At 42.8% G+C, this 26,051-nt stretch overlaps 1 protein-coding gene across 1 annotated transcript; it reads left to right on the top strand.

The window, feature by feature from the left end:
• Positions 1-17,217: 17,217 nt before the first annotated feature.
• SYPL1 (synaptophysin like 1) lies at positions 17,218-21,763 on the top strand. Its single transcript, XM_068189672.1, has 5 exons — positions 17,218-17,317; positions 17,999-18,117; positions 19,313-19,517; positions 20,338-20,526; positions 21,398-21,763. The coding sequence occupies exons 1-5, from the start codon at positions 17,246-17,248 to the stop codon at positions 21,512-21,514; spliced, it is 702 nt and encodes a 233-aa protein (XP_068045773.1). The 5' UTR covers positions 17,218-17,245; the 3' UTR covers positions 21,515-21,763.
• Positions 21,764-26,051: the final 4,288 nt, after the last annotated feature.

The raw sequence follows: 26,051 nt of genomic DNA, 5'->3' as shown, positions 1-26,051 counted from the left end.
CTTTATTACATTTTCTGTAGAGATTATAAAAGTACAAAATTGCATTTTTAGTACCAAAAGGGGGCTGTTTATCTATTTTTATTTCCTTTTGGGTTAGAAGAGCAGAGTGAAAGAAAATATGAACTTGCTTTCTCCAAGAAAACAAACTGACCTTTGAGTGTTATAAAAGCCTTTGTGCAATAATTTGGCTGAAGAGGTCTGGAATTTCTTCTGTGAAACATATTTTTCCTTAAAAAATGTCAGTTTGCTGAAACCAGAACAGTTTGCAGAAAGGCTTGGTTTAAGTGAATCTGCCCATTTGATAGCTACTTAGGAAATGTTTGAACTGCTGAAAGGCTGAATTTGTCAGCATAAGTCTTCAAATATGAAGCTAATCTACAGGTAGAATTTTAAAAAGTAGAACTTGAAAAGTAGAAAGGATAAATACAATTTAAATTAAAATTAGGTATTTTGCCTTATTTAAATCCAAAATGTTTAAACTGACCTATTCCAAAACACATTGTGCTTTGGAACACAACAGCTTTGAAATGTGGCTTTCTGGGGAGTGGAAAGGTCACTCCCTCCCAGGTAAAGCTGCTCTGGAAAGCTTCAGGCAAGTGTAGACCAGGCTGTGGGTTGAAGCTTCATGCCAGTGCTCTAGAGAAAACTGGGAACTTTTTACAATTAAACAGGTGATTCAAGGGTCATAAAATATTCATTGCCATAAAAAATATAAATGCCTGGAGCATTTGGAGTAAATCAAGTACAAGCTCAAAGATCATCATTCAGGGATGCCTTTAATAGATATTTAATTAATCAGTCATTGGATCATGCAATTCCTTGTTCCCTTCTAGTAGACATTTTGCCTGTTAACTAGTTTATCTGTGCACTGAGCTCACATCACAGCCCAGTGTCCTCCTCCTATTCCCATCCATCATTCTGAATTCCTCTGTTGTTAGATGGAACTGGTTCCTTTTGAGGACCATCTTTACTTCAGCTATTTATTTAGTATGTTTATTTTGACAGTCAAGCTAGCATTTAAAATGCTGGTTTTGATCCAGTCCCAGGGCAACAGCTTTGGGCTGAGCTGCTTTTGATTTCAGACACAAGAAACCAGTACTGGGCTTGCTGAGGGCACTCAGCTGCAGCCCAGTGGCAGGATGTATCACACCTAGCTTTGCCTCTTGACCATAATGCTGCTTGCTTTTTTTGGCATTTTCTCTCAACAGGACTGCAAGGTCTTGTACAGGGAAATGATTCATAACCTCTACTAATCATAGAAGAAATTAGGTAGAAACCCACATAGGAACACTCTATTTAGGATCTAGAACTGCATCTTGCCAAAAGAGAGAGCTGACATCTCCTGGAGTGAAAGACTGCGTTTGTCCTCCTCAAAGGACAAGAAAATACGAGGATGCCCCCACCACTGTGGACAGATGCACACATAAATCCGTCCTGCACCTCTTCAAAGGTGCAAAGCCTTCATGCTCAGTGGTGGGTTCACTCTCAGGCTGGTGCTGCTTCCTGGAGGCTGGGATCTGCTGGAGTAATCCCATGGACACAAGAGCACATTTATGTGTTTTGACATAAGGCTGACAACCGAATGCCTTCATGGCTGTGCTCAGCAGTGTGTTGGAGCGAGGCTGCTGGTCAAACTTGTCCCTGTGTGATGGGATTGTGAGCTTTGGGAGAAGCCAATATCAATCAATCAATCTCAGCATCTTCAGCACCAGCCTCTGTTACAGGAAGAGCCATCTGATCCTGTGAGCACTTTCCCCACATCCCATTATGGTCCGAGCAAATTTCTTAGCTGCCTCCTCACTCCTGTGCTGGGGCACTTCTTGTTGGGAGGGTAGGGGATAGTGTCTCTCTCCCTCTGTCTTCCCAGGCTGAGTAGCTGCTCCCCAGCTGGCAGCCAGCTGGCAAGGACACTGCCACCCTCATCCTCACCATGAGGTTCCCTGAAGAGAATGTGGCAGCACCAATGACCGCACAGCAAGGGCACGGGACAGTCTGTGCGTCACACACGTCACCATGTCATTTGTCACCCCTGCTGCAGTGTGACTGCTGATCTCTCAGTGATTGTAATTCTTTTTAATGAGAGTAGATGGACTTTAAAGCTCCAAAGAAGTGATTTCAGGCAGGGGAAGGTCGATGCATGGCACAGTCTTGCTGAGCAACTTCATGTGCTAAGGCTAAGATGAATTAGCTGCTGGTGGGTGGGAAATGTGTGAATGTGCCTCTGCTCCAGGAGACACAGGTGCCCAGGCAGCCCCTGGCTGCTATGACCTACCCCAGCTCTATGGGGATACAAACAAATTTTCCATGACTTGTCTTAGTGGCAGGATGCACACCTGTGTTGGACACAGTCACAGGGAGGGATTTCATGAGGCTCCCAGTGCTGGCAGGGAACTACCAGGACAAGAACCAGTGCAAAACAAGCCAGCACAGCTTGGCCACTGACCATCAGTCTGGTGAGGCCACTGTGGTACGTATGGGCTTGATGTATGGGTGCAGGTATGCCTGGGAGGGGTTCAAGGAAAGGAGAAAGAGATACCATGTAGACAAAGAGGAACAAATAGGAGGTTTTTTTCCCAAGGAAAAAGCTACTTTTAAAACAAAAATAGTAAACCCTGGAGGAGATGGGGAGCTGCTGCTCTGTCATCCTTTGCTTCTGTGAGCAAGGCAGGGATCTGAAAAGCAGCTGCCGAACAAACCCGGGGAGTGTGAGTCCAAGGCATGTGGCAACCACAGCTGGCACCATCTCAACCCCCAGGCTTTGTTCTCCTGGGACTGAAAACCCATAGGGTGGCTGTCCCTGACTCTGCTCTCATACAAATCACTATAAATCAGACACAGATCAGACCCAGCATGACATTAGTGCCATTCTCAGACTCTCATATGCCATTTCACAATGATTCCCTAACTCAATGCAAGTCTCCTTTTCCACACATTTTAAAGAAAGTGAATTAACCTGAGCCTTGTGTAAATCAAGTTGAAATATTTGCTGGTAAAATACTGAGCTCAGGTTGATAATGACAACTGTAAATGGAGCTAGAGCAAAATGTAGCATCTGGAAACAGAACATCTGGGTATGCACACAAGGCTGAGTTGGTTTGATGGGGAGCACTGATTTTCCTCTATAGTCAGTTGCTGCCGCACGACTTCTCCAATACTCCCTGCTCCCACTTTGTTCCAAAGCTAAGAACCACCTGCAGCACTGGAGAAAGGATAGATGAAACAGTAGCTCTTTTTGTCTTTTCTGTTCTTGGCAACACGGGAAGAGCAAATAGTGAGGGAAAAAAAAAGAAATACATATCTGCCAAGATGAGGTTTGCTCTTTTGGCCAGTGGGCTGAGCAGAGCTCATAGCATCTTTTTCAGAGGAATCATGACTGCAGTGAAAATTACAACACTCGTGTCAGGAAATTCAAAGCTTTCCCACATGAAATGACCAGAGGAGATTTTTTTGTCACTGAAGACTATTAGCCTATTCTCCAAAGACATCACAGGATTTAAAAGTGCAAGCAGATTTTCTCAAGTGACAGGATATAAATCTCTGTCTCAAGGGCAATAGAAATGAAAGTACCTCAAGTGCAATTGGAAAATCTTTCATTGTTTCTTACTGGGTACAACCAAACAAAATTAAATGTCTATTTTTTTCCTTACTCAGGGCTATGCATCTTGTAGATAAAGGAAGATAAATGTACAGCCATCCACCTCTGGCAGCTTGTGTAGTTGATACTCTGTGCACAGGGGCTGTAGAAAACCAGCTTGCAGAGTGAGGCATTGACTCATCTGTACTGAAATCAGGCCCTGTTTTTTCTTTCAGCTAGGGAAGATCCAATATCAACATTGCTGTCATAGCAGTTGCACAGGGAAATAAGTGATTTCCTGTCCGAGTGTGTCTGAGTGTGTTCCATCACTCAGCATTTTATTTTTGTGCTGAACCAAAGCCAGCATGTCACCCCACCCTGTGCTGGGGCAGTCTTCCCCATCCCCTGCCACTGGAAAGGCACAGGGAAAACATCACCTGACACAAAAAGCCCACTCAGTACTTGTCCCAAATGCCTTCTCCAGAAGTGTAGAGCCAAAGCAGAGTTTTTTTTTACTTTTGGAATAGCCAAAGACTATTCTTTCAGCATATACCACTTTCTCCCAGAGCTGTCAACCTGGTCCTGGTTTTAGCTGGGATCGAGTTCAATTTTATTTAGTAGCTGCTACAATGCTGTGTTTGGGATTTAGTATGGGAATAATGCTGGTATCATACTGATGGTTTAGTTGTTGCTCAGTAGTGCTGACCCCTAAGTCAAGGATTTTCAGAGTCTCATGCTCTGCCAGGGAGCAGGGGAACAAGAAACCAGGAGGGGGCACGGCCAGGGCAGCTGACCCAAACTGGACAAAAGGATATTCCACACCATAGAATGTCATGCCCAGTCTATAAACAGGGGGACTTGGCTGGGAGGGGCCAATCACTGCTCAGGGACTGGCCGGACATCGGTCAGTGGATGAGTGGGTGGTGAGAATTGTGTTGGGAATCACACGTATTTTTCCCTTGGATTTTATTCCTTTTCCTCTACCTCTCTTTTCCGTTGTAATTGGTGCAGCTAATATAATTGTTATATTTTACTTCATTTCAATCATTAAACTGTTCTTAACTCACAGGCTTCACTTTTTTCAGATTTTCTACTTTATCCTAATGAAAGAGTGGGAGGTGAGCAAGTGGCCATGTGGGGCTTAATTGCAGCCTAAGGTTAAACCATGATACCTTGGCACATCTTCCAGTCCAAACTTGCTCCAGAACCCAGGAGATAATGAAAACTTCTGTCTGGCTGTGTAAATAATGGAGGAAAAACTCACTGATATTTTCTGCTCTGTTTTTTTTTGGTTTTGTTTTTTTTTTTGTTGTTTTGTTTTTGTTTTTTTTTTTTTTTTTTGCTTTCAGTAGTAATAATTCTTATAATAAGACAAAAGAGTTAACCAGCATCCTGAAAGCGTCCCGCTTGGCTGCAGTGCCTCTGATGTCCATGCGAGGGCTATGGGCGAGCGCATTCGGGTGTTCCACACCGATAGAGAAATACAGAAAAACGCGCTGCCAGCTGCTTGCAAAATCCATGGGCACCCCCTGCACCCCCCAAACTTTTGCACAATCTCTGCTCCCAGCGAAGTGCCCTCGGGGCAGGAGGCAGCAGCTGGGTGCAATGTGACCTCCGCTGCCCAAAGCAGCCCTCGCAGTGGCAAATCCGTTTAATGCCTTCATGTGTCGAGGGGTTCTGCTCCCACCTTGGCTCCCCACAGGCGGCTGGGCAATTTTTAGCGTTGTCAGAGTGTTTGAGACAAGTGCCAAGGATTTATTTTCTTCATATGGCAGTTGAAATAAACCTCATTTTTATCACAGGCAGTTGAAAGATTTTGTCAGATCCAAAATGATGTGTTTTGTGTCTGATCAGGTTAGAATTTATTCTCCTTATTAAATAAGGAACATTTCAGAATCAAATGTGTTTCCACAGTGGAAAAACTGGAGCATTTGAACAGAAAACGTGTGAAAATGGAATCTTGTCTCTAAATAAAAATATTTCATACCTTTTTCTTCTCTGTATATATAATACCATTACCTTAAGCCAGAAGATGCTTCCTAAATTAGGTATAGTTTTTGTTCAACATCTGACAAGCCTTGGGCGAGTAAGTGATCCATAAGAAGGAAAAGGAAAAAAAAAAAAAAAACACCAAAATCTTTTCAAGATCTGAGATTTTGTTTCCATTCACTTTTGCAGTCACCAAGAGAGCTGTTGGCCCTTCTGAGTGCACCTTAAAGGAAATTCAATCCAGTCCTGAGGTCAACGTGAATGTCAGCATTACCTAGACAGACAGGTCCTGCTTGAGAGGTGCATGATCTCTGGACTTTGCTGGTTAACTGCAAAGGGCTGAATGTGCCCTTCAGATTGCTCCTTCATCTCATCTGAGACCGTGTACATTATTTTTGGGACATTAAGCACAGCAGGATGAGTCCTCCAGGGAAGTTTTGCAGCGTTGCCAGCATTCTGATGGCTGGTCCCTCAGAACGCGATGTACTTCTATCTCCAGCTTCTGGAGTCATATGATTATGTGAGGATCTCAGCTTTCATGACAATGAAAAGTAGGAGTTTAGTCATTGAGACTGTAGAGAGAAGCTGGCAAATGTGACCTCCAAAAGGTTATGGGTCAAAAAACTAATCAAAGGGATCTCAGCTGTATCAAGCGCCTGAATCTTAAATGCATAGCTTAAAACCAGTATAATTTTGAGGACCAACTGTTAAATTTTGAATACTTGGAATTTTCGTGAAGAGGGAAAAAATTGCTTCTTGATTCTTTCTTCTTCCCTCCTTGCACTTCTTCCTTCCTTTCTAAGGCTCGATCCAGTTGCTTATGCTCCTTGATTGTTCTCAGTCTGGAGCTGCCGTTGGACACCAGTCAGACAGAGTGTGAGTACTGGGAATTTTCCAGGTTTCCAAAATGTTTTCCTTGCATCTGCCAGAGCCAACGGCAGCCGTCGCTGAACACGTGCCACTAGAAAATCACAAGCGGGCTGGCTGCCAAGGACGCAGAGCTCTTTGGACCGAGGCACGTCGGGGTCTTGTGGGTGTGCGAGGACACGGGGCCGTGGCCGAGCAGCGCTGCCGGCCGGCCCCGGGCACGGCTCCTCCGGCAGCGCCTTCCCGGCCGGGCCGGGCCCCGGGAGCTGCGGGGCTCGGGACAGAGCCAGCCCTGTGCCAGGCCCGCCCTCGGACGTGAGCCCTTACTGGTAATCAAACAGTTCAGGTGGAAGTAATGTGTTCCGCAGGGAATAAACAATCCCAGCAAATGGCTTGCTGACATTCAATCGCAGTTCGGCAAGGACATTCCCAGCACCCCTTGAATCTTGCGCCAAGCCATTAGACCCTCTCACTTGGCAATGGGCATTTGCAAAAGGAGTTAAAAAGGAGGCTACAGAGTAATTATGTGCCGTGAGTGCAAGAAGAAGAGTGTCACCAGTGTGATGTGGGGAATTTTAAATTTATATTGCCTCTGCATGTCCATAACCTCTGGCAGTGCTCAGAACTAGGGGAAAGATATCTAAAAGTACGGAAGTTTTTGTCCCAGCCTTAAATGATTACGTGGCACACAGGATTTGGTGAGGGAGTCCATTTGCTATTCCATTTATTATTTTTAATTTAGAGCAACTTAATGAAAAAAAAATTAAATCTATCTTACAGAAAGTTTTGTCAAAACTTTTAGGGCCTAAATTCTGCCTTCCATTAACAATACACATTTTAATCAGGTGCTTGAAATTAATATCTTGATGTAGAGTATGTGCACATACATTATGAGTGAAGCCTATATATACCTGTTTGAAGATCCTAAAAAACCCACACCATCTGTTTTGGATGTTAACAGGAGAGCATGGAGAAGGTAGAAATTTTAGGCACTATGTATAGCCAAGAATTTGGTGCATGCTCAGTACAGAAGGGACGAAGGGAGGAAATAGAAGCGGATTTATGGCTTTGCAGAACCAGCCTAGCTGGGACAGCCTCGCAGCTTGCTGCCTGTGCCCCTCAGAGGTTGTTGCAGCTTTATGTTCCGAAACGCTGCCTGGGGCTGCCAGGCTACCAGCAGGACTGATTAAACCAGCTACCGGAAAAATCCCCGGGAAGCTTGTCAAAACACAGCATTTCCAGCGCGGAAACACGAGCTGTGTTAGTGCCTAGAACCGACTCTGGGTTTGGTTGGTCGTTTCCCGGTCGCACCCAGAGGCGCAGCAGCCAGCGCCAGGGAGGTGGCAGCACCTCGGGTGTCCCCCACAGCCCGGGGCACAGCTGGGGCACGTCCCACAGCCGGCCACTGCTGACGGGCACGGGCTGCTGGAAGACACATTGCAATGGCACCAGCAGGTGTAAATGACCCCCGAGTAACCACATAATTCAGAAACACAGATCTTCCTTCTCAGCTTTCAGTTCTTCAAAATTTTCTCTGAGCAAAGGGCTCGTTTACGAGTATGAGGAATGGAACATGAAATGGCTTGTACAGCGGGATGCTGACAATAAAATGGATTTGGAGCACAAAAGGCAGCTTTATTATTATTATTCCCGTGCCTGGCTGGCTTCTTGCCAGCCTCCTGCTGCCTTCTATCTCCCATCACGGGAGGATGGAAAAATTCCCCCAGGATTGATTAACATGAGAGAGACCTGTGAGAAACGGAGGCGGCGGGGAGGGAGGGGATGGAAGGGAGGAACCAGGCTTGCAGGCACTGACACAAGCAGTTAAGTGCCTGGAGAGGTGGGAGAGCGATGAGAATTTCTGCAAGAGGGAATGAGAAGGAAATCCCAGGCAACTTCTCCCTTAATGGGTGTTCCAGCCCTCCTACAAAATTGCTGCTTTGATATGAGAAAAATTCAAGAGTGACAAGGGGAGCCACCTGCCCTCGAGTGCTGTCAGTCAGCAAATTGGTGAGGCACTCCAGGGCAGGAACTGGTCACGTAGACATGCTCCCAAATAATTCCCAGGCACATTTCAGGAGTGACAGTGGTCCAGAGGTGGTTACAACCAGGACACAGAGCCACCATGGTTTGGAGGCTGAGGCTTTATGAGCAGAAAGTCACAGAACACCGTGTCAACTGGCTCAGAGTTCAGGAAGGCCCCTGGCCACATTTCAGTTACTGCAGCTGAAACATCTTAGGAAATTAAGGTTTTCTGCTGCATTTTATATTACATTTTACTCTGCATTCATACTGGCACATGCCACATTAATAAGGTCTAGAAAGTTAAGAAAACTTTTTTAAAAATTGAAAAGTCTTAAAGCAACTCTTATACATAATTTCTAAATTCTTTCTATGAGGTCCAGCTTTTTAGAGCCCAAGTACTTGAAAATCTGGACTTGTCAGGTCACATAAAGGAGAATTTTTTCTTTTGTTTTCCCTGTGATATTGCTTTCCTAGGATAATTTGCCAACATTGTGATACCTCTTTGCTCGATTTTCCTGCCAGAGGTCATGCTCCTGTTGAAGACTGCAGTGTGGCAGGTACCAGTAGTGGCCCAGTTTATTCCCTGACTCGAAGCAGCAAGAAAAGGCCAGGATCACTGTGTGCCTGCTTAATTTGTTTCTGCTAAATGTCAGGTGCTGAGGCAGTCTTAAAGAAAGATATTAAACATGCAGCTGCCAAATTGCAGTGCCAAGAGTGCAGTTTGCTTTTTCTACCTGAAGATGATCTCGGCCAAATTCTTGGCTTGCACCAAAAGAGAGCTCACCCTTGCATTTGAAGGACTATGAACTTTTGGACTGAGGATTTATGAGTAGCATTTGCATTTAATGACATTAAGAAAGGCTTTTCATTTACATAGGCTGCTTGAGACTTGTTTAGTTTGTGTTTCATTTTCTAGAGAGTTTAGTCCAGTCAGATAATAACTGAATTAGCTACAAAGCAACATTTTAATTTTCTTACATCCTCTGTGTCAGTTTTCACTTTACTTCTCATAGCTGTTTGCATTTTATTTAACCTGTACATATTTTTGCAGTTTATGATCTAAAATATAGGATCTACCCAGTACATTTAATTGTTTTCAATTTCTTAACAGACTCTGTAACAATATCTATTGTGTCTCATTTGGCAGACAAATATTACCTGTTTGACCATCTGCATTCATGTATAGTTATTCCACCCAACGCCACAGACTTCCTTTCTCACCATTTAGAATAAGAAATACTTGTACTGTTAAATAGATTAATTTTTATTTTGTGGCCTGATGTCCATGACCTGGATTTGAGTTATAAACTTGTCATTTGTCAGGGCTTGTTATCTACTGATTGCATAAGCTATTGTTACCAGGATAAATTTCAAATTCATCTGAAAATCACAATTAATCAAGTGACCAGCTCTACAAATAAAATCAGCCAACATCTCCTGTCCCTAAGTTCAGTAAGTTTGCTGCCAGACTATCTTCTGAGTTTTAGCTGCCTTGATTTGTGTCTTAATCAAAAATATCTAATTTCAGATTCAAATTACAACATTAACTCAAGTGTGTTGGCAAGTGTTTTAAAGACTCTCATGTTCTAAATATGTGCATAGATGATAAAGTAGCAAGATCTGAAATAATTACTATTTATATCCTTCCATTGTTTCCTCCAAAAACAGTACTTTAGACTTAGATATTGTTTTCAAAATGATTAAGCTGACTCCTAGAATGTTTTTCCTAAAATGTTTTTGTTTTTTCAAGTCCAATAATGCTTCACAACTATTTCCATCTGGTAGTAATAGTCCTGTTTATTCTGGAACATCTTGGTTTATATTATGCCTCTGTGTAACAAAATCTATTGAAATCATGCAAAACACCAATCTCTCTGCCAAAGTCAATAAAATTACTACTTGTTGAAGAAAACAGTAAACAACAGAACTTCATAATGATATCATTAGCACGTACTTTGTCAACAGTTGGGAAATCTGGAACCTTCAAGAAAAATAAAGGACAAAAAAGTAATGTATTCAGCTCAGTTGTATAATTAATTATACATAAACTTCTAATGAGGTTTGGTTAAAAATGCAAACAATTTTATAGCAGCATTTGCTGCACAGCAGCATAGCAGCAGTAGTTCAGCAGGCAGAGTGGATGCTGTGTTTTATCCATCCATCAAATAAATGGGCACATTTTAAAGCTTCCTTAGGGCTGAGAGTCAGTGTGCTACAGCAGGCCCTGAGCTGATCTTGAGTCCAGTTCAGGAGTCCAGTTTGATACATTTGGGACCTCCAAAGGCATTTTATCCTGCCCTGGATTTTCTGCTGGGAGCTGAGTTCTACTCTTTGTGTTCAGATGCTCCTGGGATGTTCCCTCAAAACACCTTCTGCTTTGTGCATGCACAAGCTTTTTTTTTTGCATCCATTTGGTACAAAAAGAATACTATTTATAGGTTTATTTTTTGTCCTGGTCAGTTCAAATGTGTGACAGTATAACCTTCTGCAGAAAAGAGTGCAGCCATGGGTGGAGCATATTTATTTAGCTGTCAGTGCCAACCAAGCAACTCAAAAAACCCCACAACACCCAGGGGTAGGCTGAAGCATGAGGGGCAGATATAGTCTAAAGTGGCATGATATGGTCAAAACTTAATTTACTAGATTAGTTCTCAGAGATTACTCTCAAGAAATGAAGAGAAGGAAAAGGCGAAGGGCTTTACTGATTTCTAGATTCATCAAAAGGTAAATTAATAGTAGAACTACAGACTTGTGCTTTGCTATAGGGTACAGATCATGTGCAGTACCAAAAACAGTGAGACCAGTGTATATTCAGAGATGCTACTGACGATCCACACTGAACTTAAGCGGTCTGGCTGCAGCAGAGAATGTTTTCTATCCAAAAGTGAGATGAAGCTGACATCTTTCTGTGTCTAGAGATGTAATTTGGAATGAAAACTAAGCCCCATCTCAAGGTATGAAAATGTCAAACACTGTATTAGAAGCAGGCAAAATAGAGTTCCAGACTTTGTATTGGTTTGTTTTTTTTTTTATCCCCTACAACGTTACAAGCTGGGGACAGTGTTGTTGGACAATGTTCAGGCAGAAAGGGACCTGGGGGTGCTGGTCGACAGCCGGTTGAACATGAGCCAGCAGTGTGCCTTGGTGGCCAAGAAGGCCAATGGCATCCTGGCCTGTATCAGGAATGGTGTGGCCAGCAGGAGCAGGGAGGTCATTCTTCCGCTGTACTCTGCACTGGTGAGACCACACCTTGAGTGCTGTGTCCAGTTCTGGGCCCTCAGTTTGGGAAGGATGTTGAGATGCTTGAGCGCATCCAGAGGAGGCAATGAGGGACTTGGAACACAAACCCTGTGAGGAACGACTGAGGGAGCTGGGGGTGTTTAGCCTGGAGAAAAGGAGGCTTAGAGGTGACCTTATCACTCTCCACAACTTCCTGAAGGGAGGTTGTAGACAGGTGGGGGTTGGTCTCTTTCACCAGGCAGCACTGACAGAACCAGAGGGCACAGTCTCAAGCTATGCCAGGGAAGACAGAGATTGGATATTAGGAAAAAAAAAATCACTGAAAGAATAATAAAGTACTGGAATTGTCTTCCCAGGGAGGTGGTAGAATCACCATCTCTGGATGTGTTTAAAAAAAGAGTGGACATGGCACTTGGTGCTATAGTCTAGTTGGGGTGTTAGGGCATAGGTTGGACTTGACAATCTTAGAGGTCTCTTCCAACCTCATTATTCTGTGATTCTGTGATTCTACCCCCTTTCCACTGTGTGGAAATCAGCATGTGGAATTCCTGGCATTCTTAATGGCTTGCCTTCATCCAGGAAATTCTGTTGGGTTTCAGAGATGACAAAAATAAATTGGTAATAATTTATAAAATTAATGAAGACCTCCTTATCCTGAAAATGAGCCATTTGCACCGTGTGCACTGTCTGAACGTGCCACTAGAGGGTAGAACAGGACTCTGCACAGTCCAGCAGCCGCCCCGCATTCCCAGGCAAACCCTTCCAAAAAGCAGCCGAATCAATCCTGCCTGAAGATTCTTAACTCTACAGTAGAGCTTAAAATTTTTATTCCAGCTGCATACATCATATCCTTTGTCCTTTATAGCTAATTGGTATTTTCTACAACTCTCTCTTCAGCGACAGTTTTCAGGGGCGTGCTCAGAGACCAAGGCACACACCAGAATATTGCCCAGGGGAGGTCCCATGGCACCCAACAACACCTATAGAGTGATAAACTATGGAAATCAAGCCACAGGATTCATCTGTCAACTGTGATGCCATGTGAAATCACATTGCCTGGGAGGCAAGGGCAGCTATAAGAAACTTCTGCTCAGAATCATCTTCCAGATGAGCCTCTCTGGGCAGGGCTGTGTTCCCTCTTGCCCTTTGGAAATGTGCACAGAAATGAGGGGGGAAGGGGACACGACCACCTGCTCTTCAGTGGCTTCTACAGGTATTGAGGAGAATAATGAGAATTTTTCTACGTGCAGTAGTAGAAAATTTAAATTCAAGGCAGCAAGGATAGCAGTAATAGTTCAGAAATAACTAAGCTGCTATGAGTAAATGAAGAAGAGGCAGTGTAAAATTACTAGATTTTTTTTTAATGGTACAATATCTTGTAAAATATAACTTGTATTAGCCACAGAACTTAAAACTTGCTTGGATATGAAAGATGACTGGCACATGTGGTGAAATATATCTCAAGGACTTTCAGCAAAGATCAAACACATTAAACAGTGATTCCCAAAGTTTTGGAGTAAAGGCAGAGGTGTGCTACAGAAGTCAGGGAAAAGGAACAATATAACTTAATGTTGTTATTAGAGAGCCAAAGAGAAATAAACTGAATAATAAATATACTTACAGGTCTAAAGAGGAAAGATTTAAAGCATCAGAGTGTACAAGCAGATAGAATTACGCAGATAGTTGAAAACATACAGACAACTAACAAAATGCAGATCATTACATGACAAGGAACTATCTGCAGACAGCTATGTGGCAAGTAAGCTTTATTTACTACGGGAGAAGGAAAAGCACTTACTTTCTTCACCTGGTGTTTCCCGCCCTGCTGAACAGACAGTGCTGAGGACAGAGCGGTCCTGGGCAATGGTTCTTCCCCTATACACAAGTATTTACTTAATCACCCACTTTTGCTTTATCTGCAAACACAGAGCTCAGGACTTCCCTGAATTAATCCTTGTTTGGATGGGCAAAGAACACCATGAACCATCAGGGTTTTTTCCCACTGCTATCACAAACAACAATATTGCAAATATTCTGAATTCCCTGTAAAACAACTTCCCATGTTTGTCTTCTGATGGAAGCTATTTTCAGAATCTCACACTTTATGTTCACAATAAATTATATTATTTGATTACATGCAGGATACTTTTGGTAAAACTGCTTCTTAGTATAAATCTCTGCCTTCCCTGCATCTACTCCCTTGTGCAGTTCAAGCCAGCAGTACCTGTTAGTTACCCTTCATTTTACTAAGCCACCCAAGTTCTTTCAGTCTTAGAAAATGAGCTCTCTGTGACTCTTAATCATCCAGGTAGTTTGAATTAATCTTCCACAGGCGTTAGTAAATGAGACTCTTGCACAATGCTTCAGGGGAAGCCCCTCTCTCCTCACTTGGGGACACTTTGCTGTCTCTGTTGCACACACATCTCTGGGACAGACAGGAATCCCACTGGTCTCTCCCACAGCTTTGTCAGACGCCACGAGACCAGACATATAGATGCCACAGGTTTTGTCTTTTTTTTTAACCTCCGAGAGATAGGACTCGGTATTCGGAGAAATAATTTTTTTTCACTAATAATATTGACTTTCAGTTAAAGCACAGTCAGGTACCTGTTTTCTAATTACATCAGTGATTACATGAATTTTATATCCTTCTAGAGTCACCAAATAACAGGCCAAATACCTCACAGAACCTGAAACTACGTTACAGTGTCATATATTATCAGCCCAGTCTTTTGATCAGCTTAAGCGTCGGCTGATCGGCAAAAACTGAATCCCAAATGACCGTGCAGCTTGACATTAACTGCATTGTTCTAATTTAATTCTCTGTCAGAGGGTTCTGCATCAGTCCCCCTACCTCTTTTCTTAGGAATAGAGATAAATGGATAGGCCTGTATTGCCATAGCAGTCAGACATCTGGATCTCGGCGTTTCAGAGATGACCGTCAATCATTGTCCATATGAAGAGAGCTCCTTTATCAGCCCTGTCCAAACTGGGGTTGCTGGGTATTGACAACTGATATAGAAGCTTTAGCAGATGTGACTCAGCACTCCCCTGAGCCCTGCTGGAGTGGAAAGGATTTATTACATGATTAGCATATTAATACTGTCTTGCTTTTTCCCAAATACAGAATGCAATACTGGTTGTTCCTGCTTAATCTTTTTTTTCCCTCTCTTTTTTTTTTTTTTTTTTTCACTTTTTTATACTATGGTCACTTTTTCTCTAAGCCAAGATGATTTTGCATCCAAAATAACTATTTTTTTTTGTAATTTTTTTGTAGTGAACTTTTTCAGTGCTCCTTACAAATATATAGTCTTTCTGCCTAAACATTTCATTGCAGAGACTTGATCCAGAATTGCTTTCAGGTTATGAAATTAGCAATTTGGAAGAACCACCTGCATTTAAAATGTTTGCTATCACTTTAGAATGAAATCCCCAAGCAGAAATGTCCCAAAATACTTTTAAACTCAGTGAAAAGATAAGTTATATGGAGTGAAAAATTAAGAGCCTTTTCCAATTTTGAATTAACAAGCCCACAGCTAGAATATTGTATATAGTTCAGAGTGCATCCATACTGGACATCTGACATCTGAGTAGGCTTGAGGAAGAAAAAAGCATAGAAATCAGGACTGAGAGCCTTTTTGAAAAATGCTTTAAATAATGAAATGGTTTTAATTAACTGACAAGTGGAAAAGCAGAGTAATCAAACCAATGTCTACATGTATTTTAGGGAGATACATTGCTTATAGGGTTTAAGTAGAATATGCAGAAGAAGGAAGACAGCAAAAAATACAGAGGCATATTGGATGAGAGGACGGATTTACTTCTTTCATTTAGGCTGAACTAAGTTTGTATATGCCATTTCTTTATGGAGCAGATTTTATTTGGCATGGAGGATGCCAAGAAGATAAGCAAACAGACATTTGACCTTTGTCTGTCCCTGGTTTTATATTCCTATTTTACTTCTTAAAGGCAGTGGCTATCCAGGCAATGAAGCTAACCAAGGTGGCTTGAACCCTCAGCACTGCTCGTCTGGATCATGGTGGATTTTCTGTGAGATTTATGTGCCATTTAACAAAGCAGTGAAAGACAGGGAAGAGCCATCCTTTTCACAGCTTTAGCTTGTACTCCCTCCAGGATGTGGAGCAGCAGGCAGATGTCAGCACCTCTCTTGGTCGTTGCACAGAAAAATTCTCCTTGAATTGTGCGAGAATGGCAGACCCTGTAGCCATTCAGGCAGTTTGCAGCAGTACTGCCCCAGGCCAGCTGAGCACTGGCTTTGTTACCATTCTCACAGGTAGTCCCCAGCCTGGAAGCTTCCTCCTGTAGTCCCACCCTTGGCTGGCCTCCCATGACTTATTCAAGCAAGAACATCTGTTATACAGCAAACTCAGTCAAGCCCCCAGCCTCCACAGCCCTGAGCAGTCCTTCCTTACCTGTTGGCATCGGGTCCATAGAGCACCTCAGCTTGTCAGCCCCAGGACTGGAGAGCTGCAGCCCCCTCAGCTCCTTCTGAGCCAAGGGAGAGCTGATCCCAGCAGGGCTGGGACTGAGACCCTCAGCACGCCCCCACCAACACCACCACCGCCGCCACCACCACCACAGCTGAGCACACACCAGCTGCCCTGTGGAGGCTGCAGGCCCCCTTTGGTCCAAGCTGCTGCAGCCTCTAAATACACCCAGGAGCTGGACTCAAAGCCAGCTCTTCCATTGGCATCTCCTTCTTCAATGTGTGTGAGGATGAGTTTCACTGAGTTTGCTGTGTAACAGCAATTATGGCACTCCGCTGGGACCCACGGCCTCTGGCCAGCATCTGCTTGCAGATCTTGGTATAAACTGTCAGATCAGCTGGATCCTGCTAGAAGCAGCCATAGCTTCCCATAGCCACCCCTTCCCAAGAGCAGCACCAGACACCCTGATGTTCCTCAAAGGCCCCAGGCAATCCCAGAAGAAATTCCTACAGGATCTTGAATCAGAGCCAGGAAAATGTGGCAGTGAGTGCTGTGCCCATGGCCACCTTGGCTATCCATGGTCTCTGGCCAGGGAAGAGGGAAGAGGGCAGCCCCTCTGACAGTCCTCAAACCTTCTTCAGCATGAGTTTTAGCTCTTTTACTGATAATTAATATATCAGCAACAAAGTGCAGTCACAGAAAAGAATTAAAGCTGAAATAGTCATAGGTAGTCAGTGAGATTTTGACAAACATAGACTGTGCCTTGCTTGCCATCAAATCATCAAGCTCAAGGTACAGCACATCTGACTGTCCAAAGTGTGCTGAGTGGGGAGAGAGGAAGGGGGAGAGGAAGAAGTCACTGCTGCCTCATAGCACAAAATGGCCAGTGCTGTTCCCCCCTGTGACAGCCACTGCACCATTTCCCCAGCCCCCAGACAAGGCCTGGGGCTGAAGAGCCCCAGCTGAGTGTCTGTGGGTGGGTCCATGCCCATCTCCAGGTGAGGGGGTGTGGCAAGGGCTGCCCTTATAGGGATGTGCCAGGGATGCTGCAGCACTTGGCTGGTGTTGGCCCTGGTTCTTGCTGGCTGTCTTGGTCTCCCCCATGATGGTAGGCTTGAGGATGGACTTCAGCATGCTCCTGGAGCCTCTGGGCTTTGTTAAGGTCCTTGAATGGGTGAGTGGAGCTGGGGGGGCTTTTTCCTCTGCTGCCCCAGGCCTGGCTTTGCTCCTGTGCCTGGGCTGGGTACCCCATGGGAGGTGTGAGCCGCTGGGCTGACAGACCCTGTCTCGGGTTGCTGGTGCTGGGTGTCCAGCACTGTGCTGCTTCTCAGCCATGCCCTTGGACTGCAGATGTAAAAACTTGATGTGTTAATTGCAAGTGTGTTTCAGCAGCTTGTGCTGCTGTGTGTTCTGATGATTGGGGATTTAGGGTCTGGATAGTGAAAAAAGGGAACATAAGAGCTATTTAGAGAGTCAAGTTGATGTGTGATACTCTGAGCATGTACTTTCTATTTGAATTTATAGTTGTGGATATGCAAGACTTGTAAAAATACCTCCTTTATCAACTACAAGAAATACTATGCTGGCTGTTAGCGTACAAAAAAAAACCCCAACAAAATACAAACCCCAAAAAAATTTCTGTGCAATAGAAAAGAAAATAAGCAGAAAGCACTTTTAAATGGGCTTTGCTTAGCAGTGTTTACACTTTTGGATTTTAGAAACTCAGCATTTTCTTCTTGACATCACTTCATACTTCAGCTTTGCTAACTTTATTGCTATTTCAGCTGAATGCTGAGTTTGCTTCCTTTGAGATCTAGTGGTGTACACTAATGTGTCTATGTATCAATTCCTACAGGTTTTTGCCATCTTTGCATTTGCCACATGTGGAGGCTTTCAAGGTGAAACTGCTCTTCTAGTTTCCTGTGAAGGTGTGGTAAACAAAACAGTTACAGCTGCTTTTACTTATCCGTTCAGGTGAGCATTAGCTCTTCAGTTATTACTTGATAATTACTTTTTATTCCCCTTTTCCCTGTCTGCCTCCTTATGATCATATGCTTACTGTATAAGTGAAGATGTGAAACTTCTGACTTGCTCTGTAGCAGCAATGAAATCTTTAGTTGTAATCATTCAAAGCCCTGTGTTTGTTAGTGCCTTATTGAAAGAAGTAGGTAGGAATGGCAGTAGGCTGTTATGCTCTGTATTGCTCTGTCTTAAGCTCTAGTCTAACAGTGTATGAATGCTACAAAAAATAATTAGTAAGACAAAAAATACAATCCATTTTAGCAGCCTAATTCTTCATCAATTTGTAGCTGCTTTGGAGGTCCAGATAAGATTATTTTGAATGTGCCATTTTCCTATTTTTGCTCAAAGTCTGAATGGAAAATTATTTTCAGTTTATTCCAGTATTATCTTGGTGAGGATGTTGGGCACAAAAAACCTACATACTTCAGTGTCTTTGCAGTGCTCTTGTAGAGACAAGCTCCTTTCCTGGAGCAGGAGGAAGAAGGATTCTTCTTTGCTCTTGCAGCTGCACAACTATGAAGAGTGCAGGGTTGGTGTTCCCTATGTGTTCAATAAACGTAATAACATAAAGAAATTGATTCAGTGGACAGCCAGTAAAACCCACTACTACAGTATAGAATTTGGTCACAAAACCCAGCATTGTTACAGCATTTGGAGAGGAGAGTAAGGATCTGAAATAATTGTGTGCTGGTCACAGAGTGGTCAATGCTAGTCACACAGCTTTGTTTATTCAGCTTCAGTGCTTGTGGGTTTTGTAGCTATAATGCTCTTAAGTCCTGATCACCTTATTCAACTGCCAGTCTCTCAAGTAATGTTGCTAAGTCTGCTTCCAAATTGGGAATTTTTTTGTTCAACCACTCTAAAAATGAAATTAAGGTTCTTCTCCTGAAGGTACTATTGTATATCTTAGTGTAGGATTGGATACAGTCTTCAGATAGGTTGACAAATCTTTGTGTTGCATAAGTGATTATTTATATATCCATAGTGTATCATTCAGAGTAAACTTATACAATCAGAATGCTGTGGTGCTGTTGCTGTGAAGCATGGAGTATAATTAATGAAGTATAATAATAATGGAGCATAAATAATGAAGTAAATTAAGGTCCCACTGTATAGCAAACTGACCACATGGATATAATCTTCACAGGTTGAATACTGTTGTATTTAGTGCACCAGACCCAAAAGGCTGTGGTGGTACTTGGACTGATGCGTACCTCACTGGCAACTTCTCCTCTTCTGCACAGTTCTTTGTTACCCTGGCAGCATTGGTGTTCCTCTACTGTATTGCTGCCCTTGTGGTATATATTGGATATAACCATGTGTATCAGCAAAATAACAAGCTTCCACTAACTGTAAGTAGTACTAAGATATTTTAATGCTTTGACTTTGAAGCTGCAAAGAGATGAGAAATATTGCTAATGCAAGAGTAATTGGTGAATATCCAGCAGTTACAAAAGTTAAATGGAGAGTGAACAAAAGTATCTCAGACTAGTCCCTACAGCACTTGAGCAGAAAAGGAGCCCCAAAGCCCTTGGCCATCTGTGCCATCACACCTTATGCAGTTATTGAAGCAGTGGAATGAACTTTCACTTTTTCAGGCAAACAGTATCTTCACTACAACTCTTCTTTTGCATCATGCAATTGAGTATACAGTTGTTCCATAGATGGGGCCTCCTCGGTTAATCTGAAATTTTTCTCTGTATAGAGCACCTGTTGCAATTGGCAGAGGAAAATCGTTACATTGTGAATTTTAGTTGCCTTCAATATTGAAGCTCTGAATGAGAAATTTCATAACATGCTTGAAAATGGACTTGCTGACCTTTCAAACCAAGCCTATCAGCCATCCAGATTTAAATCCTCTGCCCTTACCCATCACTCTCACTTCACTTGAATTTGGTTTAAATGATCATAAAATAGGTGCTAGGTGTCTGATTTTAGAAACAGATTTCTTAGGTTGAGATTGCCTTTTGCATCTCTCAAGCACAAGCATATAGTTTTGTAGCTGGTTATCAACACTGAGTTGTAACTATAACATTGTTAATGACTAAACTTGCTTGTGATTGTTATTACTGGTGCAGTTATCTTGGTGATACAACTGATACTGTCTCTGCCTTGCTCTCATGTATATTCCTGTGTTTTTTTAACCTATTAATGAGTATTTCTCTTGTGTAGGACTTGACAATCAGTGTCTTGACAGCCTTTCTGTGGCTGGTCAGTACTTTTGTTTGGGCCAAGGCACTTGCTGACATCAAGGTGTCCACAGGAGCCAGCATTGTTCCAGGAATTGAATCTTGCAAAGCACCAGGAACAACTTGCCACTTTCTTTCTGTGACCAGCATGGGAATTCTGAATGTGTCTGTGGTATGTATGCCTTCCACCACATGGGTATGATAAATGTGTTGGAAAACAACAAATGGTACCTGAGAGTCCTGTTCTACTGATTGCATGCGTTGCTCTGTGTTAAGATTTCTTTATGGGTTATTTGTCATTCAGGTCCATTATTACTGTGGTAAAACACTGAGCAAATAATTTCTTGGAGGAAACAAGTTTTCTTCTAAAGGAAATTAAGAGAAACATCTTGCAGGATCTGCCTCTAGAGCTGTTACATGCAGCATTTCTAGACATATTTGAGTGTCTATTTATGCCTTTAGCCAAGAGAAACTTAAAATATCTTACTGAGCCACCCAAGTGATTTGACTGATATGAGAGGCAATGCTGTACTGGTGCTGAAGCTAGCTTTTAACTCGACTGTGAGCATCTTTACACATCAAATTGAGGTTCCTTGTAACATAATGGTATGAAGTTCATGTTCATACAAAGAACACTTCATATCACAGCAAATTCGGCTTATTGTATGATCTTCCTAGTGAATCCTACTTTTCAAAACTGAGGTGGCCTAATAATAATCAGGCATTTGGTATGAGAGCGCATATGTAGGGGTGCTCAGTCACTGAAAATAATTTGTCTAATTCTGTAAAAAGTACGGAGGAAGTTTGACTATCTCGTCTACAAAGAGCTCTGTTAAATAGCTAAAATAGTTTATATTACTCTGAAGAGTTTGGAAATGTCTTGTCCAAATGAAAGGGGTGACAAAGATAGTGCTTGTTACTGGTTTGCCTTGAAGAGACACTTTGGCTTGTTTAAAAAAAAAATAAAACAAAACCCAATCAAACACAACACATTTAATATTACATTCCCCCCCTTCCCCCTTTTTTTTTTCTTTACCCTACAGGTGTTTGGCTTGCTTAATATGATTTTATGGGCAGGAAATGTTTGGCTTGTATACAAGGACACCAACTTGCACAGCCAATGGAACAGAATTTCTGAAAGTCCAACTGAAGGGGTATAAAAACAAGTGGATATTTTGAAGTGCTTCTACTTTCACATCACATTACCAAGAGCATGGAGCCATTAGGATTCATTTCAGTAATAACTGATAATTCCTACAGACTTCTATTTTGTCTATGGTTTGATGTAAGGTCTTGGGTACTTCAACTGAAATGTTTAATTATCATGAAATGTATTGTGTCTTTCAAGGCTATGTAGCATTATATTGCAGTTTTTGAAGAGCAAAATGAAGAGGTTATCTGGATGCTGATGCTTTCTAGTTCTTAAATTAGTCTTAAAGGAGGGATGGCTGAGAAGCAACTGTATCTGGGTTATTACTGCATCATGTTTAGTTCTGACAAGTCTTCTCTGAAAAATGGAAAGTAAATTAACCCAGGGCAGGTGAAAATGTAGTTTAGTTTCTTCCTACCACTGATACCTTGCAAAAGTCACCTGAGTAGAATTCATAGCTATGTCAATGTCAAAGTTGCAGCCAAGATGTGTAGGCTTCCAGATGCTCCTTTCATTCATCATCCTTTCATTGATCATTGCATCAGATCTGCTGCTGGGCCTGTCAGGAAGGACATTATTTCTATGTTTAACATGTTGTTACTGTTACAGGAGGGAGGAAAAATAAAGTATGGCCCAAAACACAAATACTGTAGAAACTGAAGTCAATATATTCTGTTACTGCTTAGGCTTCTGTCTGTTACTTTTGAGGTGCATGAACAAAGTTTGTGTATGAAAGGATGTAAGGGTTGAAGGGATGTCTGAATGTGACAAATTCTTCATTGATGTTGTTCAGCTCATTCATTGGGAATGATAGTTGGGTCTTCTCATGTGGATTTTTTTATTAATGTGTCTGACTCCCTGTGACTTGCCCAGAACAAATGTTTTGACAAACTGAATACGAAGGCTCTTCAGCTCTTTTTGGTTTGTTTAAACTGTTTGTGATGAAAAGAGACATAATAGTGTTTATATGATGGGAATTGTAATTGGTGTGCCAGAGCTATTGACCTTCTGGTAGTAAACTGTAGTGTCAAAGAGTGTAATAAAGTCAGTATGACAGCTGCTGAATGTGCCTTGGGTCCTTACTGCTGTAGCAGTGGATGCAAACGCATTGGCTTTGTAGCTTCTGGGGCATGGCTTTAGCTGTGGCTGCCCCTGTTGACAGGAGGGGCTTTTACACTGGGGCCCTGTGGGTTTTTTTGTAAAGAGGGCTATGTATCACTCCTGCAGGCTAGTGCTGCTCAGCACTTCTTTCAGTCAGTTCAGAGCAGGGGCTTTTGTAACTTGTAACTATCCAGAATTTCATTTGAATTGCCTTTTGGAATAGGTGAGAAGGACAATTTTCACATGTTTGCATCACTGTGCAGGTTTGTTTATTTAAAAATATGTATTTCATCCTAAAATCTGAAACTCCTATTTTCATGTTTTCTGAGGAAAAAAAAAAAACAGCAATTATAAACTGATTAGGTTTTTCAGTATTTGAGATTTAAGGTTACATGTGATGTGGCTAAAATATTTTATTAACCTTTAATATTTTCAACAGAACTGTGCTCCTGTCTATTTCTTATGTGCTTATCTGCTTTGTCTCAAACAGACCTGTTAGTCATTGGCATGGCCTAGTAGGAAAATGGTAATAGTGAGTATTTTTGCACACATGAGAGCTGTAATGGATTATATCAGTATAGGCCTTATTGATTGCTGAGGTCTAGCCAACAAATGAAACAGAGTTGGAAAGCTTAGCACAGGAACTGATTGTTTCAACAAAAACTTAAATTTCCTACTCACTGAAAAATACATCCCTTGTTTCCTTAAGGCTGAAGTTTACCTTTATGCTTTTTGTAGAAGAAACAAGTGTGTCCCATCCCCAGAGTGCTTTCCTTGAAAAGACAAGGAGATGGAATGTGTCAGGCAGGACTGTAGCTGGTAATATAAAGATTCACAGATAAGGGATTATGTTTTGTACAAACTTGGGCTGCATGTGTGTCTATTCCACAGAGCTAAGTGAAGAGCCAGGTTGCTGTTAACAGGCCAAGGTAAGTGTGATATGTAGTCTACAGCAAGCAAGATTTTAAGAAAGGAAAAGTGACCCCATGTGCACTTGTGGCTCATTAGGATAAAGCTTGTTTCCCTTTGCAGGGGGGAGGGACTGGTGCAGAATACTGCAGGCTTTGAAGGCTGCTGGGGTCCTGCAGCTGAGATGAGATGGAAAGCATCATGCAGCAGGGGCAAGCAGCTGCTCTCATTTACCCTGGACACCCACAAAGGGCTGAGCAGTCTCTGCCTTTGAATTAACATCATATTTGTACTGGCAGCACCAAAACATTCAGTGTATTATTTACCCATGGCAGGGGAGGGGATGGCTGTCTGAGTTACCAGCTCTATCTTGAGTGCACAAGAATCACTACTGCTATCAGGAGATGCAGTGTGCTTGATCCCTCTGTACTGAGGGAACAAAGGGCCTGGATCTCTGCCAGCTCTCTACAGGTTTGTAATCCTCAGCTGGCAGCAATTTTACTTGCAGCCATCAGTGGAGCAAGCTCATAAAAATCCTCTCATACTGCAGGAATTATTCTGGTAGCAGGCTATAGTTATGCAGCCCTAACAAGTCAAGTGCTGTATGATCCCTGGTGTGATGCTAGAGAGGAGGAATTTGATCAGAAACCCACAGTGGGGAGAGAGGCTGTAAGGTGATGGTGAAGGAAAATAAAGCTGAGGGGTCAGCATGGGGTAACAACAGAGAACTCCTTAGTGAAAAATAGAATCCATTAGCATTAGGAGGTGTTTAAGCAAGCAAGTACACTGTGATTTAGGCTGCTGTGACCAGTGATCTGGGGATCAGGCCTCTGTGACAATGCTGAGAAGTGTATATTTTGCATTTACTAACTCCTGAGAGCGCCCCTGCCTTGGGACCTGGCATAGTGTCAGTGTTGGCCGAGAGCTTTGCCACCAGCCTGCAGGAAAAGCAGTAGGAAATTAAATCCAATAGAGGCCTGGCAATGTCAAATCCCCAAGAGCCAGTGCCAATAGTGCAGAATGGAATCACTTTGGGGTCTGTACCACTTTGGCCCTGGCACCTCAGCAAGCAAACCCATCTGCAGCCCAGGCTGGGGCTGGGACACTGAACCACCAGCTGACAGGCCAGCACCATAGCTGGAGTTGATTGTGCTGGAGCCAAACAGTGCCTTGTGATGGGTGGTGAATTCCTCAAGGCTCTGGCTCTGCTGCACTCTTGGCTAGCACTGGGTGTGGAGCTGCCACTGAAGGCAAGGAAGAAGACAGATGCCACCTTGATGTGAAGAGCTGTGAGACTGTGGGTTCTTCACTTGCTTGTGCACACAGGGTAGCTGCAGCCTGTTTATTTTTCCCTATTGCCTAGAAGTGAGCAGCACACAAAGCTGGGGCCGTGCTGTGCTGCTCTGTGCTGGTTTGGCTGCCTGCCCTACTGCAAACTCCCGGAGAGCTGGTAGGGTACTTCGCTCCTGGAAGCTGCCTGAAGACAGTCCCTCGTGCTTCCACAAACGCCTGATTTGAGCAAGTCATGACAGCACATCAAATATTCTGGATCATCATGGATTGTCTACTTCTATTCTTGTGGGAGTACCTAGTGTGTGTTCATTCCTAACAGATTTGCTGTATTGCCTAAAGCAAAACTGTTGTCACAGAGACCAGAGTCAGAAGCAAGACTTTGCTGCTTAATCACCTTGAAATACTAAGCTGAATAATTAGTCAAAAGAATGGTACAGAATAGGAGTGCATCCCCCATCCCTTAAATATTAGGGAATGAGGGCATTTTCAAGTTTAAGATGTAGTCCCTGTATATTAGCAACACTCCAGAGTTGCATTTTAGAGACTGACTCAAATGTGGAATTCCCTTCTGTCATGTCACGTTAATCCAGGTGTACTCTTATAAACACTGCTTTCCTACAGACACTATGCATTTAGAGCAAGGAGAAGAAATTAAAACTTTAGCCTTGTGTTTTTAAAAATTTTCCTTTTAGTTTTCAGTTGTAACTTCTAAAAATTTGCCTGTACTCAGTAGCGCTCTTCCTGCCTGGATCTTTCGTTTTTCATCCTGAGTTAGGAAGGCAGCAAGACAGAGTTATGTTGTGCCATCCTTAAAATTTGTGGCCACATGGACACAGTCAAAGATTTTGCCCTTTGTTTCAGGACAAGCACTCTAGGGGCTAGGGCAATATGTGCAAATCTTGACCATGTTTTTCTTTCATTCTTTCTTTGAGGAAATCTTATTCTCTGTTATCCATGTTTTCAGTTAATGTTTCACTCTGGGTTCTGCTTGGCTGACACAGGAATGCTCCCTCAGGCTTTTTGTTTTTTTCCCTTACCTCCTGGACATAACCCATAATACTCAGTGTGTTCTTCTAGCTCTCTAAGTAGGTTCCCTCTCATTCTGCTACATCAGTGTTTGTTGCAAACAGTAGGAGTGTATTTGGACAGATGGTTCTCATAATCCACGAGTCCCATGGAATCTGATTGCTGTTGCTGCCAGGAGATTATACCTGCTTCTTGTGGGTACCTGTGCTATCAGCAAA

Source organism: Anomalospiza imberbis, chromosome 5 (assembly GCF_031753505.1).
Source record: "Anomalospiza imberbis isolate Cuckoo-Finch-1a 21T00152 chromosome 5, ASM3175350v1, whole genome shotgun sequence".
Taxonomy (NCBI): domain Eukaryota; kingdom Metazoa; phylum Chordata; class Aves; order Passeriformes; family Viduidae; genus Anomalospiza; species Anomalospiza imberbis.
This window is presented reverse-complemented; position numbering and strand designations above follow the sequence as displayed.